The following is a 21689-nucleotide window of genomic DNA, read 5'->3' on the forward strand; positions in this document are numbered from 1 at the left end:
GAAGACGGGTGAATTACACTTCCCTCCCACCTGCCCCTTGTGCCTTGCTTCCAGATTCTTAAGGAACCCATGTCGGCTGCTGGGAGCAAAAGCCATAGAGGGGTGAATGAGACAGGACCCACCTGTCAGGGAGCAGAAGCAAAGGTGTCACAGTAGCTCTGGGGCAGTCACAGTGGAGGTGACACCTGATAGGTGGCTGGAAGGTTGGCCGCCATTTTTCTGTTGATTTTGAAAGTATGGGGAAATTGATCTAAGGAACAGTGGGTCATCTGGCTCAGAAGATACGAACCCGCTCTGATGAGCGTTCTTAATCTTAGAAATGCTCCTGTTGCATATGGACCTGATTGGCATCATGCCTGGGGCTGATGAGCACTTTAGACCTTTGACCCTGCACCTTCAACCAGACCCTACTTTTTCTGACCTGTCAGCAAGTGTTTCTTGAGCATCTGTTACATACAAAGGTCTTTTCAATACTCACAAAAGATAGGTGACAGAGTTAAATACTTGGAGTCCTGATGTTTATTAAAATAAAAGAGGGCACCATGTATCACTGCAATGGAAGAATGTTCTCTGGCTTCCTAACAGAAGCCCGCTGCTGGGCTTATAATCCTACAGTGACAGCATATGTGGGGAGTTTGAAAGGGAGGGGGAGAGGAGCTAACATAAATTTGGAAAGCACTTTGAAGTCATGCAGCTGTCACTGTTCCTATTTTTTAATCACCAGATGTATTGGAATCGTTATTTTTCCCAACTTCAAAGTGGAAGTGAGTACGTCTGCTGCCCAACACAAAGGCTCAGTGGCTGCCACCAATGATGCAGCCACAGCAGAACGTAAACACAAGCAAACCTGAGCAAAATGGAATGCAGTGAACTTACATTTTAGCTGCTTTTGTTTTATGGGGCTAATTTGAAATGTTGCTCATCATACATTGGCATCTATTATCTTTTTGTTTGAAATATGGGGCCCCAGGGAGTTAACTGCTCAGCCATGGAGAATTAGATCATTTTGAAACATGAAATAAAGTCTGTTTGGCAAAAGCACAGGTAGAGGAGATGAGAAGAATGAATGCAGTGTTTGAAATATTAAAGAGGTCATTTGAATGGTCCTCTTCTCTCCCTCTTGCTCTTCCCCTCAGTGATCTGATAAAGCATCCCAGCAGCACCCTCCTCCCTCTCACAGGTACTCTTTTTCTGGGCTGAGATCTAAGAAATTGCCCTTAAGGGTATGTGTCATTTGGCTCAGGTGGCCATAACAAAGCACCTTAAACACGGCTTAAACAAGAGACATTCAGTGGCTCACAATCCTGAAGGCTGTAAGTCTGAGCTCACGATGTTGGCACTTTCTCCTGATGCCTCTCTTCCGGGCGTGTAGACAGCCATCTTCTCTGGGCATCTCTGTTCTCATCTCTTCTTATAAGGCACCAGTCAGATTGAATTAGGGCCCATCCTAGTGGCTTTGTTTTGCCTTAATCATCTCTTTAAAGACCTCCATCTCCAAACACAGTCACCTTCTGAGGTCCTGGAGATTAGGACTCCAACATGTGAATTTTGAGGAGACATAGTTCAGTCCATAACAGGCTGGACACTCCTGGAACAGGGAGATGAGAAATGGGGAGCTGGACTCTCTGCTGATGGCCTGTGTTTAGGGGCTGATGCCGATTGTTATCTTCACAGAGAACTCCAGGCTCAGACCCTGGAAGAGTAGTTGTTGGTGCAGAGAGCTGCCCATGTATTCCTCTCCTGGCATGTCTTTCTGTGTGCCTGGTGACGCCAGTGCTTGTATCTGTCTATCTAAGTTAATCCCCACTGTAACTGAGAGGTAGGCATTGTCATCGTCACCCCCTTTTACAGGATGGGGAACCGAGGCATAGGAAGGTCAGTAACCGGTCCCAGGTGATCAGCTCTGAGACGCGGACCTGAGAACCAGTTGGGCAACTGCTGGCGGCCCAGCCCTCAGCCCCCGTGCACATTTCCACACACTTACTGGTCAGTGTGCCTAGGACTGAGGGTCTCCCGAGTCCAAGCACCGGCATTGGTCACGCTGGTTGCTATGTTTGAAGCTTGCTTAGGAATTCAGATTAATATTCCTTGGCCTCAAGTCTCACTCAGTGTAATGTCCCTTAAAATACGCAGGCTCACTGACACAGAAGTCAGTCTTCACTTCTGGCAGATTGGGTACTTGCCAATCTGCCTACTTGTTAAAATTACCTGCACCCTCAAATGAGTACCCGTGGGCTTCTCGAGGTCTAGACATTTGCAGAACGGCTAAAATTTGAGTCCCCGATGTGTATGTTCCCAGTGGAGTTGACAGGCCACGCCCTGGCTTCTAGTTTAGCACAGTCTGTAAACAGCGTCCTTGATGTGATCTCTTCGGTGCTCTGTTTTTCCTCATTCTTGTGCTTTATGTTAGTGATTTCACAGTTTAAACTGGCCTTCACGTGTAGTGCCAAGGTGGGCAGTGTACAGCGGAGAAAGGCCTTCCAGTACCTGCTCCCCTTTTAACAGCATAAAATGTTGTGCTTCTGTCACGTGGAACTATAGAATCTTGACAAGTTTTTATCTAGTAAGGATTAACAAATCAAACTTAATAGTATAATACTCATTATTAGAACTTAGTACGTATAAAATGACATGGACATTCTCACTTGACATGCTCTCCTTAATGTCTTATTTAATAAATACAAAATCATGCTTTCCCCATTTAAGTACTTAACTTTATCATCAAATAATGTTATGGGGAAGGCCTGCTGTACGTTTCATTGTGCAGAACACGGCACACCATTCACATTAGATGTAAACAGGTATTTTTTGAATGACTGGACTGTTCAGTATTATTCATGCTAAAACAAATAATAAAATAGCTACTATTTCCTAAATGTTCACCTTCTATCAAGAAATGTTCTAAGTACTTTACATATGTTAACTCATTTAATCTACCCAACAAGGAGGTAGTTGCCATTATTCCCATTTGATGGATGAAGAAACCAAGGTATAGAGATCAGGATGCTTCCAAGGTCTCAAGAATTTGCAGAACTGGGATTCAAACCCCAGGCGCTCTGTATCTAAAGCTTGAGCTCTTAACTGCCTCTACTATGACTGACAAGAAAATTACTCCTTTATGAACACATAACTTACAGTGTCTTTTTCCTTTGGCCAGTTGAAGACATTATTTTAATTAAAGTGCAACAGTGATTCATTGATGTGGCACCTGTAGTGATGTTATTATTGTAAAGATCATCTTTATGCTGAGATTTTTGTAGTAGTTTTTGATTCAGAATCTTTTTCTCTTCTTAGGATGTGGCATTTTTGAAACCTTATTGCTTACGTAGCCTTCAGAATAACTGTATCATGATAACCAGAAAACTTACAATTTGCTTCTTTACAGAAAATCACTCTGCACCTCCCGACGTAACCACTTACACCTCAGAACACTCAATACAAGTAGAAAGGCCGCAGGGCTCTACGACGTCAAGAACAGCCCCAAAGTATGGCAACGCCGAGCTCATGGAGACTGGCGACGGTATGTCTTCCAGCAAGTTTTTCCTCCTTTGTAAATTCTAAGTTCTGCTGAGGTGCTTTCTGTGCCCTGACTGGATGTGTTTCTTCTAGTGACACAATCGGCTCATTGACTCATCAGGTTTTTTATGAGCCTCCCTAGAAGGTGGCATAGTTACAGGAAGTGCAAGCTATCTCCAAGGGGGCCAAGAGTTATTCCTTGTAGGAAAAATGTCAATGTTGTAGGAATTTTGTCATGAGAATAAAAAGATTTGATAAAATTCTGATGTTTTTGCTAATGAATAATGTTGATTCCACAATTAGAAGATTAGTGCAGGTGTTAAGACTGTGAATGGTTACTTGGAAGGGCAAGATGGAACTAAACACAACCAAAATAATGCACAGAGATGGGCAGAATGGTGCTTTAGACTTTGGAAGAAAGATGGTCCTTTTTCCTCCGTGTTGGAAAAAGTATTGGTGATTTGATAAATACAACCATTCGGGTTCTCTCTTATTCCTTGAATCTTTCATCTTGGTATGCTCTGACATATTCCTCTTACCCATCCTAAAGTGACAGACTCGAACATGAACTTCATGCTTTATTCTGCTTTCCTTGACCTTCCAGAGTCATGAAAGTTAGACTGGAACCCGATGATGATATAAAGTGTTATTTTCTTAGAAGATGGCCAAAATAGCCTCTGTGTGCCATCCATCCCACTATGCTTGTGTCCGTGACACTGTGACTCGGGGGTGATGAGGAGGCCTGGACCCAGCCTCTGACAGGCAGATGCCTCTTCACTGTGGTCAGAGCCCAAGGTCGCTAGGTTCTGAGTTCTCTGTTAGTACATTTGAAGTCACTCCAGTTTCCAGTATGATTGGTTTCCCTGGAATGCTTCTCAGTATCAAGGTTTGCTTTAGTCCTCTACTAAGTTCATTGTTTATTGAATTGGTCATTACTGTTATTCTTTTCATCACCGTTTTAGTAACTTTGTTGTCTTTGAAGTTCATCATCTTCACCTGCTCCCCCAGGTAAATTCATCTATTGTCCAGTTCAGTGCTGTGATGGTGTCTCGTACCAGAACCACATGGGGCACTTGTTGGAAAACAGATTCTGGGCCACACCCCAGACCTAACACATCAGAAGCTCTGGGCTGGGTCCTAGGATGATTTGTGTGTGTTCTAAATTAAGCTGGAGCACCCGTGGCCTTGTGAAATGATCTCTGATTCATCCAAACCAGATTAACTGGGACTCTTTAATGGGGAAATTTTGTGTTTAGATATTGAGAATTCTGGGTTGTATATTTTTATGTATTTTCAAGATTGTAAAATATTTAATGTCTCAATTCTGAAAGTACCCATAGAGTATTTTGAGACTATCTATTGAAATGGTTTTTATTGGATAGAAAAATTTCCTTGAATTCCGTCATACTCGTTCCAAAAGCTGAGTTCTGTTCTTGTGACACTGTGCCATGGAGGAAGGGCTTTGCCTCGGTCAGTATGGGAAAGACCCTCTCTGGTCGTGGTTCTTCTGTCTGAGAACCGTGAAGGTTCCAGGCCTTCGTATTTACCAGGTTCAGGTTTCCAAGCACTGTTCAGCAGGAATGAAATCTGCCTGCAGAGAGTACGTGTGATCCAGTTACGGATTCAGCCTCTTGGTGCTCCATTTTTTTCATTTATTTGGGTTATGTAAAATTTTTTAAATTTCAGGCCTTTTTCATTGATCATTTCACTTATTCAGTTTTGAAAACGATGTCACATTTATTGTCATGAGAAATGTATTATAAGGTTGGGTCTGTTTTTCTTAGTACACATGGATAAATATATGTAAGTTCTGTATTATATCAGAAACTGAATTTAGAGACTTTTAATTGCTGTGCTTCTAGAATGCATTGCCTAAATGTTCACTCAGGAGAGTGGGTCTGAAAGACATATAGGAGGGACCTGGCCATTACCTGCAAGAGGACAAGGCCTGCCAGCGGCACTTGTATAACCTGAGTCCCGTTACTTTCAGGGGCGGCAGCTGGAGGCTGAGCACAGGTGGTCTCAGGGGAGATTGGGAGTTGGGGAGGGTCTCACTGCTTAATCAGCTCTCTGACCCCCAAGGACACAGGGGACCCTGAGACGGTATTAATTAGGAGATGACAGACCCGGTTTTAGGAATAGAGGCGGGACCGAGCCCAGTCTATTGTCTGGAGTTTTTCCCAAGGTCACCAGAGCAGGACAGTTCACAGTGTAAAACGGAATCATTTCTGCTACATCTTTATGCTCTCTCGAGGCTTCCTAGCAAGGTCACACGCTAAGACCGTGCACCTTGGAATGTTCTCGTTGAGCAGCAGTCGTCTTAGGTGACACTGAGGGGCTCCCAGCCCTGAGATGGGGCAGGGTGTGCTGACATGGCTGTTTTTCCTGTAGCTGCTTGTTTACGCTGTTCCATGCTCACAGTCAGCCCACCTGCCCCATGGTTCTGTTTTTCAGGAGTGCCTGTAAGTAGCCGGGTATCAGCAAAAATCCAGCAGCTTGTCAACACCCTCAAACGACCCAAACGACCACCATTGCGGGAATTCTTCGTCGATGACTTTGAAGAACTGCTGGAAGGTGAAAGAGCCCGTTCCTACCTGCTCGTCCAGTGTTTCTGTGACCCTGTAGAGTATAGTGTTTTTCTACCAAGGCTGTTAGACTTTTTAAGAACAGTAATCTTGGTGTTCCTGGGAAGACAGGGATCCTGCCTAGAAACTGTAGGTACTATTCTCCAAGGTTCCTTTAAAGATACGCCAGTCCCGGCACAGTTGGGTTGATACTCTCAGCAGAATGCGATTTTGTCCCGTGAGCCAGGCCTCTTTCTAAGGACTCCTTGAGGCCACAGGAATGCTGGTGTTGATAAATCATAGGCAACCTGAGCTTGCAGCAGCGCGTTCTCTCTGAATAGGCTTCAGAGGAATGCAGAATGAGCCGTGGCAGATCTCACCTTCCTGCCTCTTGTGACAGCTTCAGGAGCTGGTGTTCTTAACCCCTGAACAGTCCTGAGCCTTTTAACACAAACAACTTAAAATTGAAACAAAGTACTGCTTGTTGTATCAAACCCAAACTGCTTATTTTCTTGCTCTTTATACCACAAGTAAGACATAGCTGATTTTCTAGCCAGCAGGTGGAAATTGTGAATCATCAACTATAAGAGAAACCTTTCCCAGAAGTGAGAATAATCTCTCAGATTCTTACCTATCTAGAGTTGGGCAAATTGTTTTTATTATGGGGCGTTTATTTTTGTTATACGTAAGAAAATATGTGCTGTGCTAGTTATTCATAGTAGCTGTAGCAAATTCAAATTTACATCTCAGTATTTAAGGGAAAAATATAATTCAGCTAGATTTGAGCTCTTTGGAGTCTATAATTACTAGTGTATGTCGATAACCGATGTTTTAAACATGGCAATCCTAGACTCTAGGCATGTTAAAATGCATAGTTTTACTTGTCAGTTTATAAATGCATTCAGGTCTCCCTAAGTTCCACACCCTGACTTTGCCTTGGAAATTGTAAGAATTAAGTGCTTTTGTTACATCCATGAGGCTCATGTGTCGGTCATAGCTCTAATTCTAGAAGAACACCTGTGCATGTTTCCTGTCCTCTAATAAATTTCTAACTCCAGTGTAAATCTTCTAACTTCCTTAAAAGGAATAAAAAAGTGATTGTGCTAATATGGATGTGTTTTTCTTGAAAACCTTTTGTGTTCAAATGTACTTAGTTCAACAACCAGATCCAAACCAGCCAAAGCCAGAGGGAGCCCAAATGTTGGCGATGCGTGGGGAACAGCTGGGTGTGGTTACAAATTGGCCCCCATCTTTAGAAGCAGCGTTACAGCGATGGGGGACCATCTCACCAAAGGCCCCGTGCTTGACCACGATGGACACGAATGGGAAACCTCTGTACATCCTCACTTACGGTAATCCTGTGAGACTTATCCACCTTTTGTTTGTTTGTGCCTGCACACAACTGTCACTTTCAGGGTGGCCGATTCATATTTGTGTTGCCTTATGTTTCTAATACAGAAATAAATGGAACCTGAAAGGAATATTATAGGAAAATTATTTGGTTTGAATATGAAAAGTTACTATTTGTTAAATGTTTTTGAGTAAAAACCAGAAAGTGATATAAAAAATTAGTGATTATAACTCTAATAAGATGTTAGATTTTACCTCTTGGAATGTATATTAATTAAATAAATGCTTTCAAGAAGGATTGGTGGTTAAAGAATGTATATCAGAACTCTTTGACATGCGTCACTCACTCAGAAGAAACAGAATCTGTTTCCAAAGTGCTTTTTCAGAAAGCAAGAGAAAACAAACTTTTCTTTAATTCTTTATTCAGTACCATAAATGCAGTCCATAAACTTGGAAATAGTTAACTGTACCAGAGAGATTCATTTCTCTTTGTGCCACGGATAAGAGGCAGAGAAAGCAAATTTTCAGGTCATTTTCACACTCTCTGTTACAGTTTTGCAAAGAAACAAGCTTCATAACAAAAACACCAAAATGGCTTATATTTTGTCTGCATGTGTGAGGTTAGATTACCTTTTTTTAACTTTCAGTTTTGTTTTTATGATGATAATGCTCTTCTAATTGCAGGTAGGAAAGAAAGTGTTTTCTCCATTAGCAATGGAGGTCAAGAGCCAGGTGTTAAGTATTATAGCCCAGCCTTTTAGTGGGTGTGGGGCCCGTGAGGCACCCACTGTGCCTCAGTCATTATCCTGTGCATCTCATGGAAGGAAATGGGATTTAGGAGCATATGTTTTCATAGTCTCATTTTTTTTTTTTTTGGCTTTGTTGGGAAATTCTCAGTGGAGTGGATAGAGGGTATTTCACCCATCATGAGGCATAAGATTCATTTTTTAAAAGTTATACTCTTGGAAATAGATTTTAGTCAGTCAAAAAGACAGAGGACTTTCCTGTTTGACCTTCATCTCTTGCCAGATTCAACCATGGAGCTGATTGTGTACTGTTTTCCAAGCATCATTTATTGAAAGACTGTCCTTTCCCCTTTCTTGGCTCCTTTGTCATAAATTAGTTGACATACATGCGTGGGTTTATTTTTGGGCTATTCTGTTTCATTGATCTATGTGTCTGTTTTTGTGCCAGTATCATACAGTTTTTCATTACTGGTAGTTTTGTAATGTCAGGGAGTATGATGTTTCTAGCTTTGTTTTTCTTTCTCAAGATGGCTTTGGCTATTTGGGGTCCTTCATGGTTTCATACAAATTTTAGAATTGTTTGTTCTATTTCTGTGAAAAATGCCATTGGAATTTTGATAAGGATTGCGTTGAATCTATAGATTGCTTTGAGTAGTACAGACATTTTAACAATATTAATTCTTCTGATCCACGAGCAGAGAATATCTTTCTATTTATTTGTATCATCTTTAGTTTCTTTCATTAAAGTCGTAATTTTTAACGTACAGGTCTTTTACCTCCTTGATTAAATTCATTCCTAGGTATTTTATTCCTTTTGATGCAGTTGTAAATGGGATTGTTTTCTTGATTTCTCTTTCTGATAGATTTTTATTAGTGTATAGACAGTTTTCTGTGTATTGATTTTGTATCTGCTACTTTACTGAATTCATTTATTACTCTGTTTTTCTGTATAGTCTTTAAGTTTGTCTATATATAATGTCATGTTATCTGCAAGTAGTGACAGTTTTTCTTCTTCCTTTCCAGTTTGGATGCTTTTTATTTCTTTTTCTTGCCTTATTATTCTGACTAGGACTTAACAATGCTATGTTGAATAAGCATGGCAAAAGTGTCTTGTTCCTGAATCTTAGAGGAAAAGCTTCCAGCTTTTTACTGTTGAATATGCTGTTAGCTCTGAGCTTGTAAACATATGACTTTTGTTTGTAAACCTATGACTTTTATTTTGTTGAGAATTTTTTTATCATAAATGGATGTTGAATTTTGTCAAATGCTTTTTCTGCATCTGCTGCGATGATCATATGATTTTTATCCTTCATTATGTTATTAATGTGCTGTGTCACATTCATTGATTTGTGGATGTTGAACCATCCTTGCGTCTCTGGAATAAATCCCACTTGATCATGGTGTATGAGCATTTTAACATATTATTAAATTTGGTTTGCTAATGTTTTGTTGAAGATTTGTGCATGTGTTCTTCAGGCCTGTAATTTTCTTTTCTCATGGTGTCCTTGTCTTGTTTTGATATCAGGGTAATGCAGGCCTTGTAAAATGAGTTTGGAAGTGTTTTCTCAACTTTTGTTTTTTGGAAGAACTTGAGAAGGATTGGTATTAATTCTTCTTTGAATGTTTGGTAGAATACACCAGTGAAGCTATTTAGTCCTGGACTTTTGTTTGTGGAGAGGGTTTTGGTTACTGATTCAATCTCCTTACTAGTAAATGGTCTGTTTAGATTTTCTGTTTTTTCATCGTTCAGTCTTGGAAAGCTGTATGTTTCTAGGAATTTATTTCTTCGAGGTTGTCCAGTTTGTTGGTATGTAATTGTTCATAGTAATCTCTTATGATCATTTGTATTTCTTTAATACCAATTGTAATGTCTCTCATTTCTGATTTTATTTATGAGCCCTCTTTTTTCCCTGGGTGAGTCTAGCCAAAGGTTTGTTAATTTTGTTTATCTTTTTAAAGAACCAGCTCTTGATTTCATTGATCTTTTCTATTGTCTTTTTAATCTCTATTTCATTTATTTCCGCTCTGATCTTTGTCATGTTCTTCCTTCTACTAACTTTGGGCCTCATTTGTTCTTCTTTTTCTAGTTACTTGAGATGTAAAGTTAGGTTGAGATTTTTCTTGTTTCTCGAGATAGACGTTTATCTGTGAACTTCCCTCTTAGAATTGCTTTTGCTGTATCCCATAAGTTTTAGTATGTTATATTTTCATTTTCATTTGTCTCAAGGTGTTTTTTACTTTCTCTTTTGATTTCTTTGTTTCGTTGGTTATTGGATAGCATGTTTTTTAATCTCCACATACATGTAAATATATCAGTTCTCATAATCGATTTCTAGTTTGATAACATTGTGGTCAGAAAAGATGCTCAATATGATTTCAGTCTTCTTAAATTTAAGACTCGTTTTGTGGCCTAAGATATGATCTATCCTGGAGAATGTTCCATATGAGCTTGAGAAGAATGTTTATTCTGCTGCTTTTCGATAGAGTGTTCTTTATATATCTATTAAATCTACCTGGTGTAATGTGTAATTTAAGGCTGATGTTTCCTTATTGATTTTCTGTCTGGCTGGTCTGTTCATTGATGTGAATGCGGTATTAAAATCCCCTACTCTTATTATTATTGCTGTTGTTTCCCTCTTTATGCCTGTTAATGTTTGCTTTATATATTTAGGTGCTTCTATATTGGGTGCATAAATATATCCAAATGTTATATTTGCTTGTTGGATTTACCCTTTATCATTACATAATGTCCTTTGTCTCGTTACAGTCTTTGTTTTAAAGTTGATTTTATCTGTTATAAGTATAGCTACCCCAGCTTTCTTTTAGTTTCCATTTACATGGAATATCTTTTTCTATCTGTTCACTTTCATTTTGTGTGTGTCTTTATACTTGAAGTGGGTCTATTGTAGAAGTATGTAGATGAGTCTTGTGTTGTTGGGTTTTTTTTAATTCATTCACCCGCTGTGTCTTTTGATTGGAGAATTTAGTCTGTTTACATTTAAAGTAGTTATTGATAAGTATGACCTTATTGCCATTTTTAAAATTTCTTTCTGGCTCTTTTGTAGTTCCTCTGTTCCTTTAGTCTTCTCTTACTCTCTTCCTTTGTGGTTTGATGACTTTCTTTAGTGGTGTGCTTAGATTCCTTTCACATTATTTTTTGTGTATCTACTATAGGTTTTTGCTTGATGGTTACCATGAGGCTTACATATAACATATTTATAATAGTCTGTTTTAAGTTGATTAAAAACTTAAGTTTGAGTACATTCTCAAGCCCTGCATTTTTAGTCTTCCCCTTTTATGTTTTTGATGTCACATTTTACATCTTTTTATCTTGTGTATTCCTGAACTAACTGTTTTAGTTATTTTTACTGCTTTTGTCTTTCAACCTAATACTAGGTTTATAAGTGATTAATCTACTACCTTTACTAAATATTTACCTTTACCAGTGAGACACATATTTTCTTGTTACAAATTAGTGCCCTTTCTTTTCAGCTTAAATAAGTTCCTTTAACACTTTTTTTGTAAGGCTGCTTTCATGGTGATGAACTCCTTTAGCTTTTTGCTTGTCTGGAAAACTTTATCTGTCCTTCAATTCTTCTCTTTTTTCTTTTTTTTTTTTTGTGGTACGCGGGCCTCTCACTGTTGTGGCCTCTCCCATTGCGGAGCACAGGCTCCGGACGCGCAGGCTCAGGGGCCATGGCTCACAGGCCCAGCCGCTCCGCGGCATGTGGGATCTTCCCGGACCAGGGCACGAACCCGTGTCCCCTGCATCAGCAGGCAGACTCTCAACCACTGCGCCACCAGGGAAACCCTGTCCTTCAATTCTGAATGATAACTTTGGCCAGGAGAGTATTCTTGGTTGGAATTTTTTTTTCTTTCTCCTTTCTAAATCAGTCAAGAACTGTTTTATCTTCTTTAATTTAAATCATCAATTTACTCTTTTTTTTTTCTATTTGAAAAATATTTCTAGAACTTGCCAAAAGTGTGTTGTTTCCTTTTTCAAACTCTCTGTTGTAAATTGGCTTTTGTATGAATTTATGATGATCTCGACTTTAATATTCCAAACTGAGAATGAAGTTGAAACTTTAACAAAATATAGTGGTGCTAATTGTTTGATTGTAATTGATTTGTTTGTTTACAATCGTTGATTTTTTTCACTTACAACAAGTTGATCGTAATTGTTTATTTAACTATAATAATTTCCAAACATTGTTCACATTAAATAAATCTGAAGGCACAAAATATTTGTGATTTCTTTAGGAAAAAAATAACTCCCTGCATTATTTCTAATGGCTAGTGACTATTTGGGGCAAAAATATAATCATCAAATAATTGTAAAGTAGCCAGTCTCGAGGAGGTGGAGTTAAGGAAGGTGGAGGAGGGGCATGAATAAAACATCACACCTAGTAGCTACTCTCAGTGATCAAGAAGTAGGCTAAAATGTATACAGCGATTTTGTTTTTTATAGCTTGCTTTATTATGATGTTAATAAAACAAAGAAACATTTGTTGAGCACATACTGTGAGCGACGAATGTCCTAGGAATTATAGGAATCAGAGATAATGGAAAAATCCTCCTTGTCCCCCTGATCACTAAGGAAGAGACAAATTGATAAATCCATTGATAGGAAAACAGTAAGAACCCTAGTTTGGATTGCTGCAAAATCCAATATGAAATAAAACAAATTCAGATTTTTTTCATTTCATAATTTCATAATTTAATTTCATAATTAAAGTGTATATTAATTTAGCTTTTACATTTAAAATAGGAAAAAGATTAGAGCAGTGATTGCATTTATAGGAAATAGTTCAAATTGTTTATTCTTTATTTATGTTTATTCTTTATTATACTTTTATTGCATTAATATAATTTCTAACACCTTGACTGCTTCTGAAAGCTTATAGAAGCTAAAGTTGTAAAAGGCCTTTATGTGTCCAAGAATTCATGTTAGATTTTAAAGTCATTTTGGTTTGATCTCAGACTGTTTGCTATCACCTGGGTATGCTGAGAAAATGTCTGGCACTGGGATGAAGGCAGGGATTTGAATCTGCAAGTTCTTCACAACTGGTTATTTTTCTCATGTTTTTTAAATCTTTTTAATCCTGCTTTGTGGTGATTTTTTTCTAGAGTTCAAAACTTTAAAATAATTCAAAAATTTTACCATAATTTTTATCTAAATTCAGGGATTAGGATTCCAAAATCCTAAAAGTTAGGAAAAGTTGAAGTTGAGAAACTTAGGATGTGGGGAAGGAGAGGGATCAGGCCCTACAAAGCCTGTCTTAAGTGCCCTTTACGTTCATTGCAATCACACAAGACAGGACTCATTAATAGAGGAAATAGGTGTCATTTTGCACAACATAAATTAGCATTAACTCACTGATGCCGTGGTCCCTGCCCTATTTTACTCCCTAGAAATCCTCCCCACTTCTGTGATGGTAATTAAATTCTGTGTGGCTTTGCTCTAGGTTCTTAGCATCCTAAGGTGTATTTGTATTTAATACCTTATTCCAGTGTTCAGGCTTCTCAGATTTTTAAGTCAGATTTGCTGGCTTTTGTTTCCCATCTTGATTCCAGGGACTCAGAATAACTTGAAAGGCTTAAAGTGAAAATGTAATACTCTCTGTATAGGTTAATGTGCACACATATACACAACAGAAAATGCATGTGTACAATTAATTGTATCTTTATAATTTGTATTGATAGGCAAACTGTGGACAAGAAGTATGAAGGTTGCTTACAACATTCTGCATAAATTAGGTACAAAACAAGAACCTATGGTGCGACCTGGAGATAGGGTAAGTGCAATTTAAATTATCACATCTGCAAGACACGTGGTCTGAGGTGGAGAAGACACCCACTGTTTTAAAGTTGCAACGTTCAGTGCCTCCATACTACTAAATCAGGCTTTCTTAACATTTACTGTGAACCAGAAGCAGTTATTCAGCAGGATTAATCTTCACAGTAACTCAGCGAGTTTAACTATAGTAGTTCTCACATTTTATCCATTAGGATATTAGAACTTGAGAGGGTAAGAATCATATCAGCTGAAGGCACATAGCTAGAAAGTGGTATAGCCAGTGCTCATATCCATTTCTGTCCAACCACAAAACCTGTGTTCCTAACCCCTGACATATGTGGTCTCCTAGTTTGGAATGTACTTGCACTGTCTCCCTGAGTAGGCAGGACAATTGTGTTTAGAACTTTTTTATATTAGTCAGTGATATCGAAAATCCTGGCAGCAAACTGCTGGTATGTTCCTTTCCTAGTGTTAAATTTCTTGATATAGGCTACTATCTTTCATTGAAAAGCACAATTTTATTCTTACTACAATCTGCTAAGTTACTGAGAACAGATATTAGTATTTCCTTTTTAATGTTACACCCAGAGCAGTTAATAATCTTGCCCAAGCTTTACACCCCAATTAAGATGTGGGGCTGAGAGTAGAACCTAGTTTTCTTGCCTTAAATGGAGTGATTTTTTTTTCCATGTGTTGCTATTTACCTCAGAATGCCCCAAGACTGGGTTACCCACCTGCACCCGAAGGATTCCAAATTAATTTTATAAAAATATCATTTTAGAGCACCATAAACCAACAAGAATATAAGCTATGATTTACTTAAGAGATATTATAAAAACATGAGCCCATTATGGGGAATTTTTAATAAGATTGCTGCAGCCCCAGGATTCTGTGGTAGGCTATGATTCTTTCCAGTTTAATGAACAAGTTTGATCTTTAGCTTTTAAAAGTCAATTATAGGTCTCACACTTCCTCATTATAAAACTTACTGTAAAGCTACAGCAATCAAAGCTGTGTGGTATTAACACAAAGACAGATATAGACCAAAGGAATAGAATAGAAAACCCAGAAATAAATCCTTACATGTAGGGTCAAGGGGCTTTCAAGAAGGATGCTAAGACATTAAATGGGGGAAAGGATAGTCTACTCAACAAATGGTGCTTGGAAAATTGGATATGCATAAGCAAAAACCCAAAATTGAACCTTTATACCATATATTAAAAAATTAACTCAAAATGGATTAAAGACCTAAACTCTTAGAATAAAACATAGGGGAAATGTTTCATGACATTGGATTTGGCAATGATTTCTTGGATATGGCACCAAAAGCACAGGGAACAAAAAAATTGATAAATTGCACTTCATCAAAATTAAAAAATTCTGGGCTTCCCTGGTGGCGCAGTGGTTAAGAATCCGCCTGCCAATGCGGGGGACCACGGGTTCAAGCCCTGGTCTGGGAAGATCTCACATGGCACAGAACAACTAAGCGCATGTGCCACAACTACTGAGCCTGTGTGCCACACTGCTGAAGCCCGTGAGCCTAGAGCCCGTGCTCTGCAACAAGAGAAGCCACCACAATGAGAAGCTCACGCACCACAACAGAGTAGCCCCTGCTTGCTGCAACTGAAGCCCACGCACAGCAACAAAGACCCAATGCAGCCAAAAATAAATAAATAAAATAAATGTATAAAATTTAAAACTTCTGTGTACCAAAGGACACTTTTGAGAGTGAAAAAGAAACATACAGAATGGGAGAAAATGTTTACAAATCATATATCTGATAAAAGATTAGTATCCAGAATATATAAAGAAGTTCTACAACTCAACAACAACAACCAAAAAAAAAGTTTAAAAATCAGGCAAAGGACTTGAATAGACCTTTTTCCAGGGAAGATTTACAAATAGCCAAATAAGCCCATGAATCACTAATCATTAGGGAAATATATGTCAAAACCACATGAGCTACCACTTCACACTCATTAGGATGGCTGCTATCAAAAACAGAAAATAGTAGGTGAAGACAAGAATGTGAAGAAATTGGAACCCTTGTGCATTGCTGGTAGGAATATACGGTGGTGGAGCCACTGTGGAAAACAGTACTATGATGGTTCCTTAAAAAATTAAACATCCGATCCGATAAGTCCACTTCAGTTTCAAAAGAATTGAAAGCAAGGACTTGAACAGATATATCTACACCAATGTTCATAGCAGCACTATTCACAAAAACCAAAAGGAGGAAGCAACTCAAGCATCCACGGTCGGGTGAATGAATAAACAGAAGATGGTATGTTCGTATGGTGTAATACTATTCAGCCTTAAAAAGGAAGGAAATTCTGACACATTCTACAACATGGATGTACCTTGAGGACATTATGCTCAGTAAAATAAGCCAGTCACAAAGGATAAATATTGTATGGTTCCATTTATATGAGGTACTTAGAGTACTTAAATTCCTCGAGACAGAAGAACGATGGATACCAGGGGCTATGGGAAGCGGGAAATGGGAAGTTATTGTTTAATAGGGACAGAGTTACAGTTTAGGAAAATGAAAATGTTCTGGAAATGGATGGTTGATGATGGTTTTACAACAGTGTAAATGTACTTAATGCCACTGAACTGTATACTTGAAAATGGTCAAGATGGTGAACTTTGTTATATTTATTTTATCACGATAAAAAAAGTCAGTTGTAATATATCTCCCTTATCTATAATTTGGTTAATAGTCTTAGTAGTTTTTTTAAAAAAGTCTTTGGCCTTCAGACTCTTGAAGTTCCTTTACAATAGCAATTACAAAATAAACCATCTCTGTTCTACTAAGAAGTCAGTAGGAATGTGGGGGGCAAGTTTTGATAGAACAAAATATGTAAAAAGATTTTCTTTAGCAGGGAGTGGTTTGAATTGTATGAGGTGGGACTACTTTTCTAAATTATTCCTTTAAAAAGTTTTCATATGGCTGGCACCTGGCATGTGTGTATAAATACTTATTAAAAAAGCGTATGTGACTGTAGTATTCAATTGATAATAGCCTTCTGTCCCAATAAACAGGATTCTTTACCTCTTTGAAAATCATTTTTAATTAAATATTTTCCGAGGATAACGAACATTCTGTCCTTAGCATAAAAATTATAGACGCTTTTCATGTGGGTGACCCTATTAATGCACTTCGGGGAGTCCTGCTTGGGCTTTGAAAAGGCATTTATGTGCCTAAGCTGAGTAGGTTTTCAGGATATTATAGTGGGAGCTGTGGAACAAACAAAGATGCATCATATGTGAAGCCTGCCTTCAGGGAGCTTGCAGAGTTAAAAAAATAAATAAATAAAGACATTGATAATTGGCTATCTGTAAATTGGAAAATGATACAGGTCCCCAAAATAGGTGGTGAGAGATACAGCTGAACTCTTTGGGAAGGACAGAGAATATTCTCATTGTGGGAGCTTCTGGCGTCTGAGACTTCTTGAGGAGAAAAAGAAAGCCCGTGGCTCTTGGTCAGGTTGTAGGACAGAGTGTAGAAAGGAGCTGAGGGGGGATTGTGTGGTATGTGGACAGAACAAGCCGGGCACTGGGACAGCAAGGCTGTTACAGGAAGACCAGCGGAGGAGAGTGGAGGAAGGAGGTGGTCTGTTGACGCTCTGTGCATAGTTAAGTGTGATGAAATATCAGAGAATACATAGGGAATTGAATGAAAAGAAACCATGTGGGTTTATGAAAATGAGACATCTGTATATTTGTACAGTGTTGCAATGGAATCACTGTGTGGTCACCAAACAACAGGGCTTGTGACTGATTGAGATGTAAAAGGAAAGTTTGGTGAGACTGATACAAATACAGTCTTCCCTTCCTTAAAACAGATTTTTTAAAAATTCAGTTTCGATTCTAAATGAGCCTTTAGCTATTTGACCATTTTCTATTTGTCACTTTTATATTTTTGAGAGCATATAATGCACAATTTTATATTCTGCTTTTATCCACTTTACATTAGTATAACAATTTCATCCTGTTTTAACCCAACTCTGCAAGGTTATATAATATGGCCTTATCAGCATGAACTTTAGTGATCGAGCAGTGGGAATTTTAAATCCTGGATCAAGTTGCCCTTCCTTGGAACAGAGCTGGGGTAGGAGTCAGACCAGAAGCTCCTCTTTGGAAATATGTTGATCCACAGTCTGGCTCTGGAAGCAGCACCTTCTTTCTCTCGGTTCTATGCTCTTGAAGACTCCTGCGTGTGGAATAGGTTAGTCCTAGGAGGACTAACAAGTCCAAATTTAACTAGTCCTCTATGAATGGGTGCAGCCATTAGTTTTGGGTGGAACTTCAACATCTTCTGCATTTTATTAACATCCTCTGTTTTGGTTCAAGGAGAGCAGTCTTGCAGCAGTGGTGCCTTGGAAGCTTTGCAAACATTCGATTGAATGTTGTTGCTTTGCCAGATCCAGAACTAAAAATAGATGCTGTCAACTCTCTGACCACCAGTTGAAGGCAGACACCTGAGGCCAGTGCAAACCTCAGATCATTTTTAAAATAATTGTTTGTGATTCATATGCAGAGACATGCAAATAAATCCTTTTATTCCTCCTTTGAAATCCTACTGATAGTAGCCTGGCATCTGTCTGGGTGCTTTTGGGACAAAATAAGGATTAATATCTAATCAACAGTTATTTCACAGGGTTTCTTAAAATTCTTCAGTAGTGCAGAATGGCTTTTATTGGCCTTAATGGTTTCATTTGTCTCTGTTTGGCTGATTTTAGTAAACTGCAGGAATACCATATAGAAAGGCAGTCTTCACATAATTCCAAACTTAATTTTATTTCCATCAACTATCCTGTGTTGCTAACAGAGCCAAATTTAAGATGCAGCCTGCTCCATCCTCAGCTGTCATCTGAGTCCTTTATGCCAACCTGCTTACTTAGATATTGAGGTAATTAGGATGTCTTATCCAACTGTTCATGACAAAGTTAATAACTTCTAGTTAGGGCATTTTTAAAGAAAAAAATGTGTTAAATTCCTGAATGAGGTAATACCAAAATCATATACATCTGCTAAATCATGGGATTTATGTGCTTAATTATCAGCAAGGAAGAGCAGTGCCGATGCTGGAGCAACACATGGGAGAAGCTTGTGTTAAAGTGGAAGCAGAGTCCTGCAGAGCTCAGTGGGGATCCAGAAATAGGACTGCCTGTTGTATCCTGAAGGCAGCTTCTAGAGCTAGAGTAGGAAGGGCCACTCCAGAAGGAGCATCGGGCAACAGGAGAGCAAGCGAATCGACATTGCGTTAGCTCCACAGCAGATGCTAACCTGAGCGCCAGGTGGATGTAAATGGGATGAAGCTGACAACATAAAGGAGAAACTTGACAAGTTTATATGCAACATTAAATACACTAATAAAAATAAAACAGAGAATATTATATCGAGAAGTCTGCATCAAATGTAAGAGTTAATACTATGAAATATATTTAAAGATTTTATGGGAAATGTCAAAACACCAGCAGATAAATAGGCAAAGGAAATGAAACACAGTTCATACAAGGACGAATAAGCCATCTGATGGAAAATTGTTCTTCATTAAGATTCCCTTCAGGACTATCAGAAAACATTTGAAAAATCATACTATCCATTATTGGGTTATTAGGATAGTAATTTAAATTTACCTTTTAGAACTCCATGATTATTGTACTCCTGGTTCTTCAGAGGCTGAGCTGGAGAGGCAGTGGGCGGCTGGAGATGTGTGGCCAGGTGTTCACGGAAACCTTCCCTGGGAGGGCAGAAAGCCAGATGCCGCAGGTGCGGGCTGACCGAGCGCCGGCTCCCAGGGCCGGGGCCTCGTGGGCAGTTGTGGTTCATGGCTACCTGCTGTGTGTCAGGCACGGTGTGAGCTCTTGCATACATTTTCTCATTTGACCTTTACTACAACGCTAGGACACTAATATTCTCAATTTTCAGGTAAGTCAAGGCTTGGGGAGCTAAATCTGAGCTGGGATCAGAATAGAGTCAGCTGTGAGCCCAGCACCTTAGGGAGGAAGTGCACAGCGTTCAGTTACGATGGTGAAGACTCTGTGGACGTACGAGGACGCACTTCAGAGCCCAGTGAGAATAGTGAGAGACAGATAGTATATGCACTGTGGTTTTACCTGTGTAAAACTATGTGCCGATGGGGGAGTGTAAACAGCAAGGGTAGTTGCATTCTGGTGCGGTGTCAGAGATGACCCGGATAACCTGTTTGCCTTCCATGTGAGATCAAGGAAAAGCATCTGATAACTTATTAAAATGCATCTTACTAATATGCATTTTTCAAGCAGGGCATCTAAATTTTTTCCAGTGGCATCGTGTTAGTGGTTAATCCCTCTCTCTCTGCGTTGGTCCAGGTGGCACTGGTGTTCCCCAACAATGACCCTGCTGCCTCCATGGTGGCTTTCTACGGCTGCCTGCTGGCCGAAGTTGTGCCTGTGCCCATCGAGGTGCCCCTCACGAGAAAGGTAAATAACGTATCTTTCTGTTCAAGCCTGTTGGCCGGGAAGGTCGATTCTGCTGCCCTGGAAGGTTCTGTCATGGGGTCAGAATGTGCAGACGGCCATCTTCAAGAGCTTTCATCTCAGCAGGATGTGGATCAGGAAGCACAGGGCTGTTTGCCTTGTCTCTGAGGCTCTGCGCAGGTTGTCGTTGGTTGTCCCAGACAAGGGAGCAGCATTGACGCTGCAGCTCCACTCAGCGGCCGGATTGAGCTGCTGCCCTGAGGTGGCGCCTTCTGTGCGTTGAGCAGGGTGATCTGCCAGCAAAGCAGGTGTTCCAGTATCTCGTTCCTCAGTGTCACTGCCCTAGAAATCTGGGTAAATGATAGATTTTTCACTTATTTTTATTTCAGGGGTGGCCGTTGTTGCATTTGTGCAGGTGTTTGGACATTAACAAGTTCCAGCTTCACCTACGATTTGTTGGATCTTATTCTATGATTAGAATAAATAACTATCTTGCTGTTACAGTTGTAGTGTAGTCCAGTGTCGGAACCCTACACAGCAGTGTGTGTGTCTTTGTCCGTGTAAATGCTTGACTTCTTGCACCACAGACCTGTGGTAACTTTGGAAGGGAAGGCCGAGGGAGGAGGCTGTGCTGGGGTTGACCCTGATGGTCCCCCGAGAGGTGCTCTGATGCTGTCGAAGGAGACGGGGCCGATGGCTGTGGGGTAGGCGCCCTGCCACTGGTTGTGTTATGTGTCGTGCCCTTGGGCTCCACCCTGGATTCACCGGGCTGTCACTTAGCACACCATCATGAGCAGAGTGTGTGGGGTGACTCTTCCAGCTCCAAAGTGCTAAGGTTTTCGTGTGCCCAGGCTCAGAGTTTCCAGAGAATCTTCCAGCTCTCTTTGTGGCTACTCATTATGAAAATGGGGAAGTGCCTCAAGGTCTGTTCACGGTGTGTGGGTACCTTTGAAACTCTGCTCCTTGGGTCGGAAGGAGAGAACGAGGGGATCCCTTAGAATAAGGTTGGGGAATGGTTGCTGTTTCCCTTTTCCTGGGTACAAAATCTTCAAGTTCCCTCCTGGGCCTCCTAGGCACCTGCAAGCGTCAGGCGGGGTGGCAGGTGGCCCTGGAAGGGGGGTGAGCCCTGCAGCCACTGACATCAGAGCCCCCTCCAGTGGCCTGAGGAGAACCCTGATTTCTGCGAGGGTTTGCCTCTAGCATTCCTGGTGTATAATACACACCCCGTAAAGTGCTTCCTCATCTTCCT

The 21689-nt window shown here is 39.9% G+C and overlaps 1 protein-coding gene across 3 annotated transcripts in view; it reads left to right on the plus strand.

Moving 5' to 3' along the window:
* DIP2C (DIP2 acetate--CoA ligase C (putative)) overlaps window positions 1-21689 on the plus strand; it is a 186786-nt gene that overhangs the window by 59212 nt on the left and 105885 nt on the right. For all 3 annotated transcript variants that reach the window (XM_024742794.1, XM_024742793.1, XM_024742792.1), the window contains 5 exons: window positions 3386-3520; window positions 5971-6090; window positions 7235-7432; window positions 13880-13971; window positions 20333-20443. In XM_024742794.1, coding sequence (XP_024598562.1) covers window positions 3386-3520; window positions 5971-6090; window positions 7235-7432; window positions 13880-13971; window positions 20333-20443 — 656 coding nt within the window. The remainder of the gene's footprint in view (window positions 1-3385; window positions 3521-5970; window positions 6091-7234; window positions 7433-13879; window positions 13972-20332; window positions 20444-21689) is intronic.

Source organism: Neophocaena asiaeorientalis, unplaced genomic scaffold, assembly GCF_003031525.2.
Source record: "Neophocaena asiaeorientalis asiaeorientalis breed wild unplaced genomic scaffold, Neophocaena_asiaeorientalis_V1.1 scaffold155, whole genome shotgun sequence".
Lineage (NCBI taxonomy): Eukaryota > Metazoa > Chordata > Mammalia > Artiodactyla > Phocoenidae > Neophocaena > Neophocaena asiaeorientalis.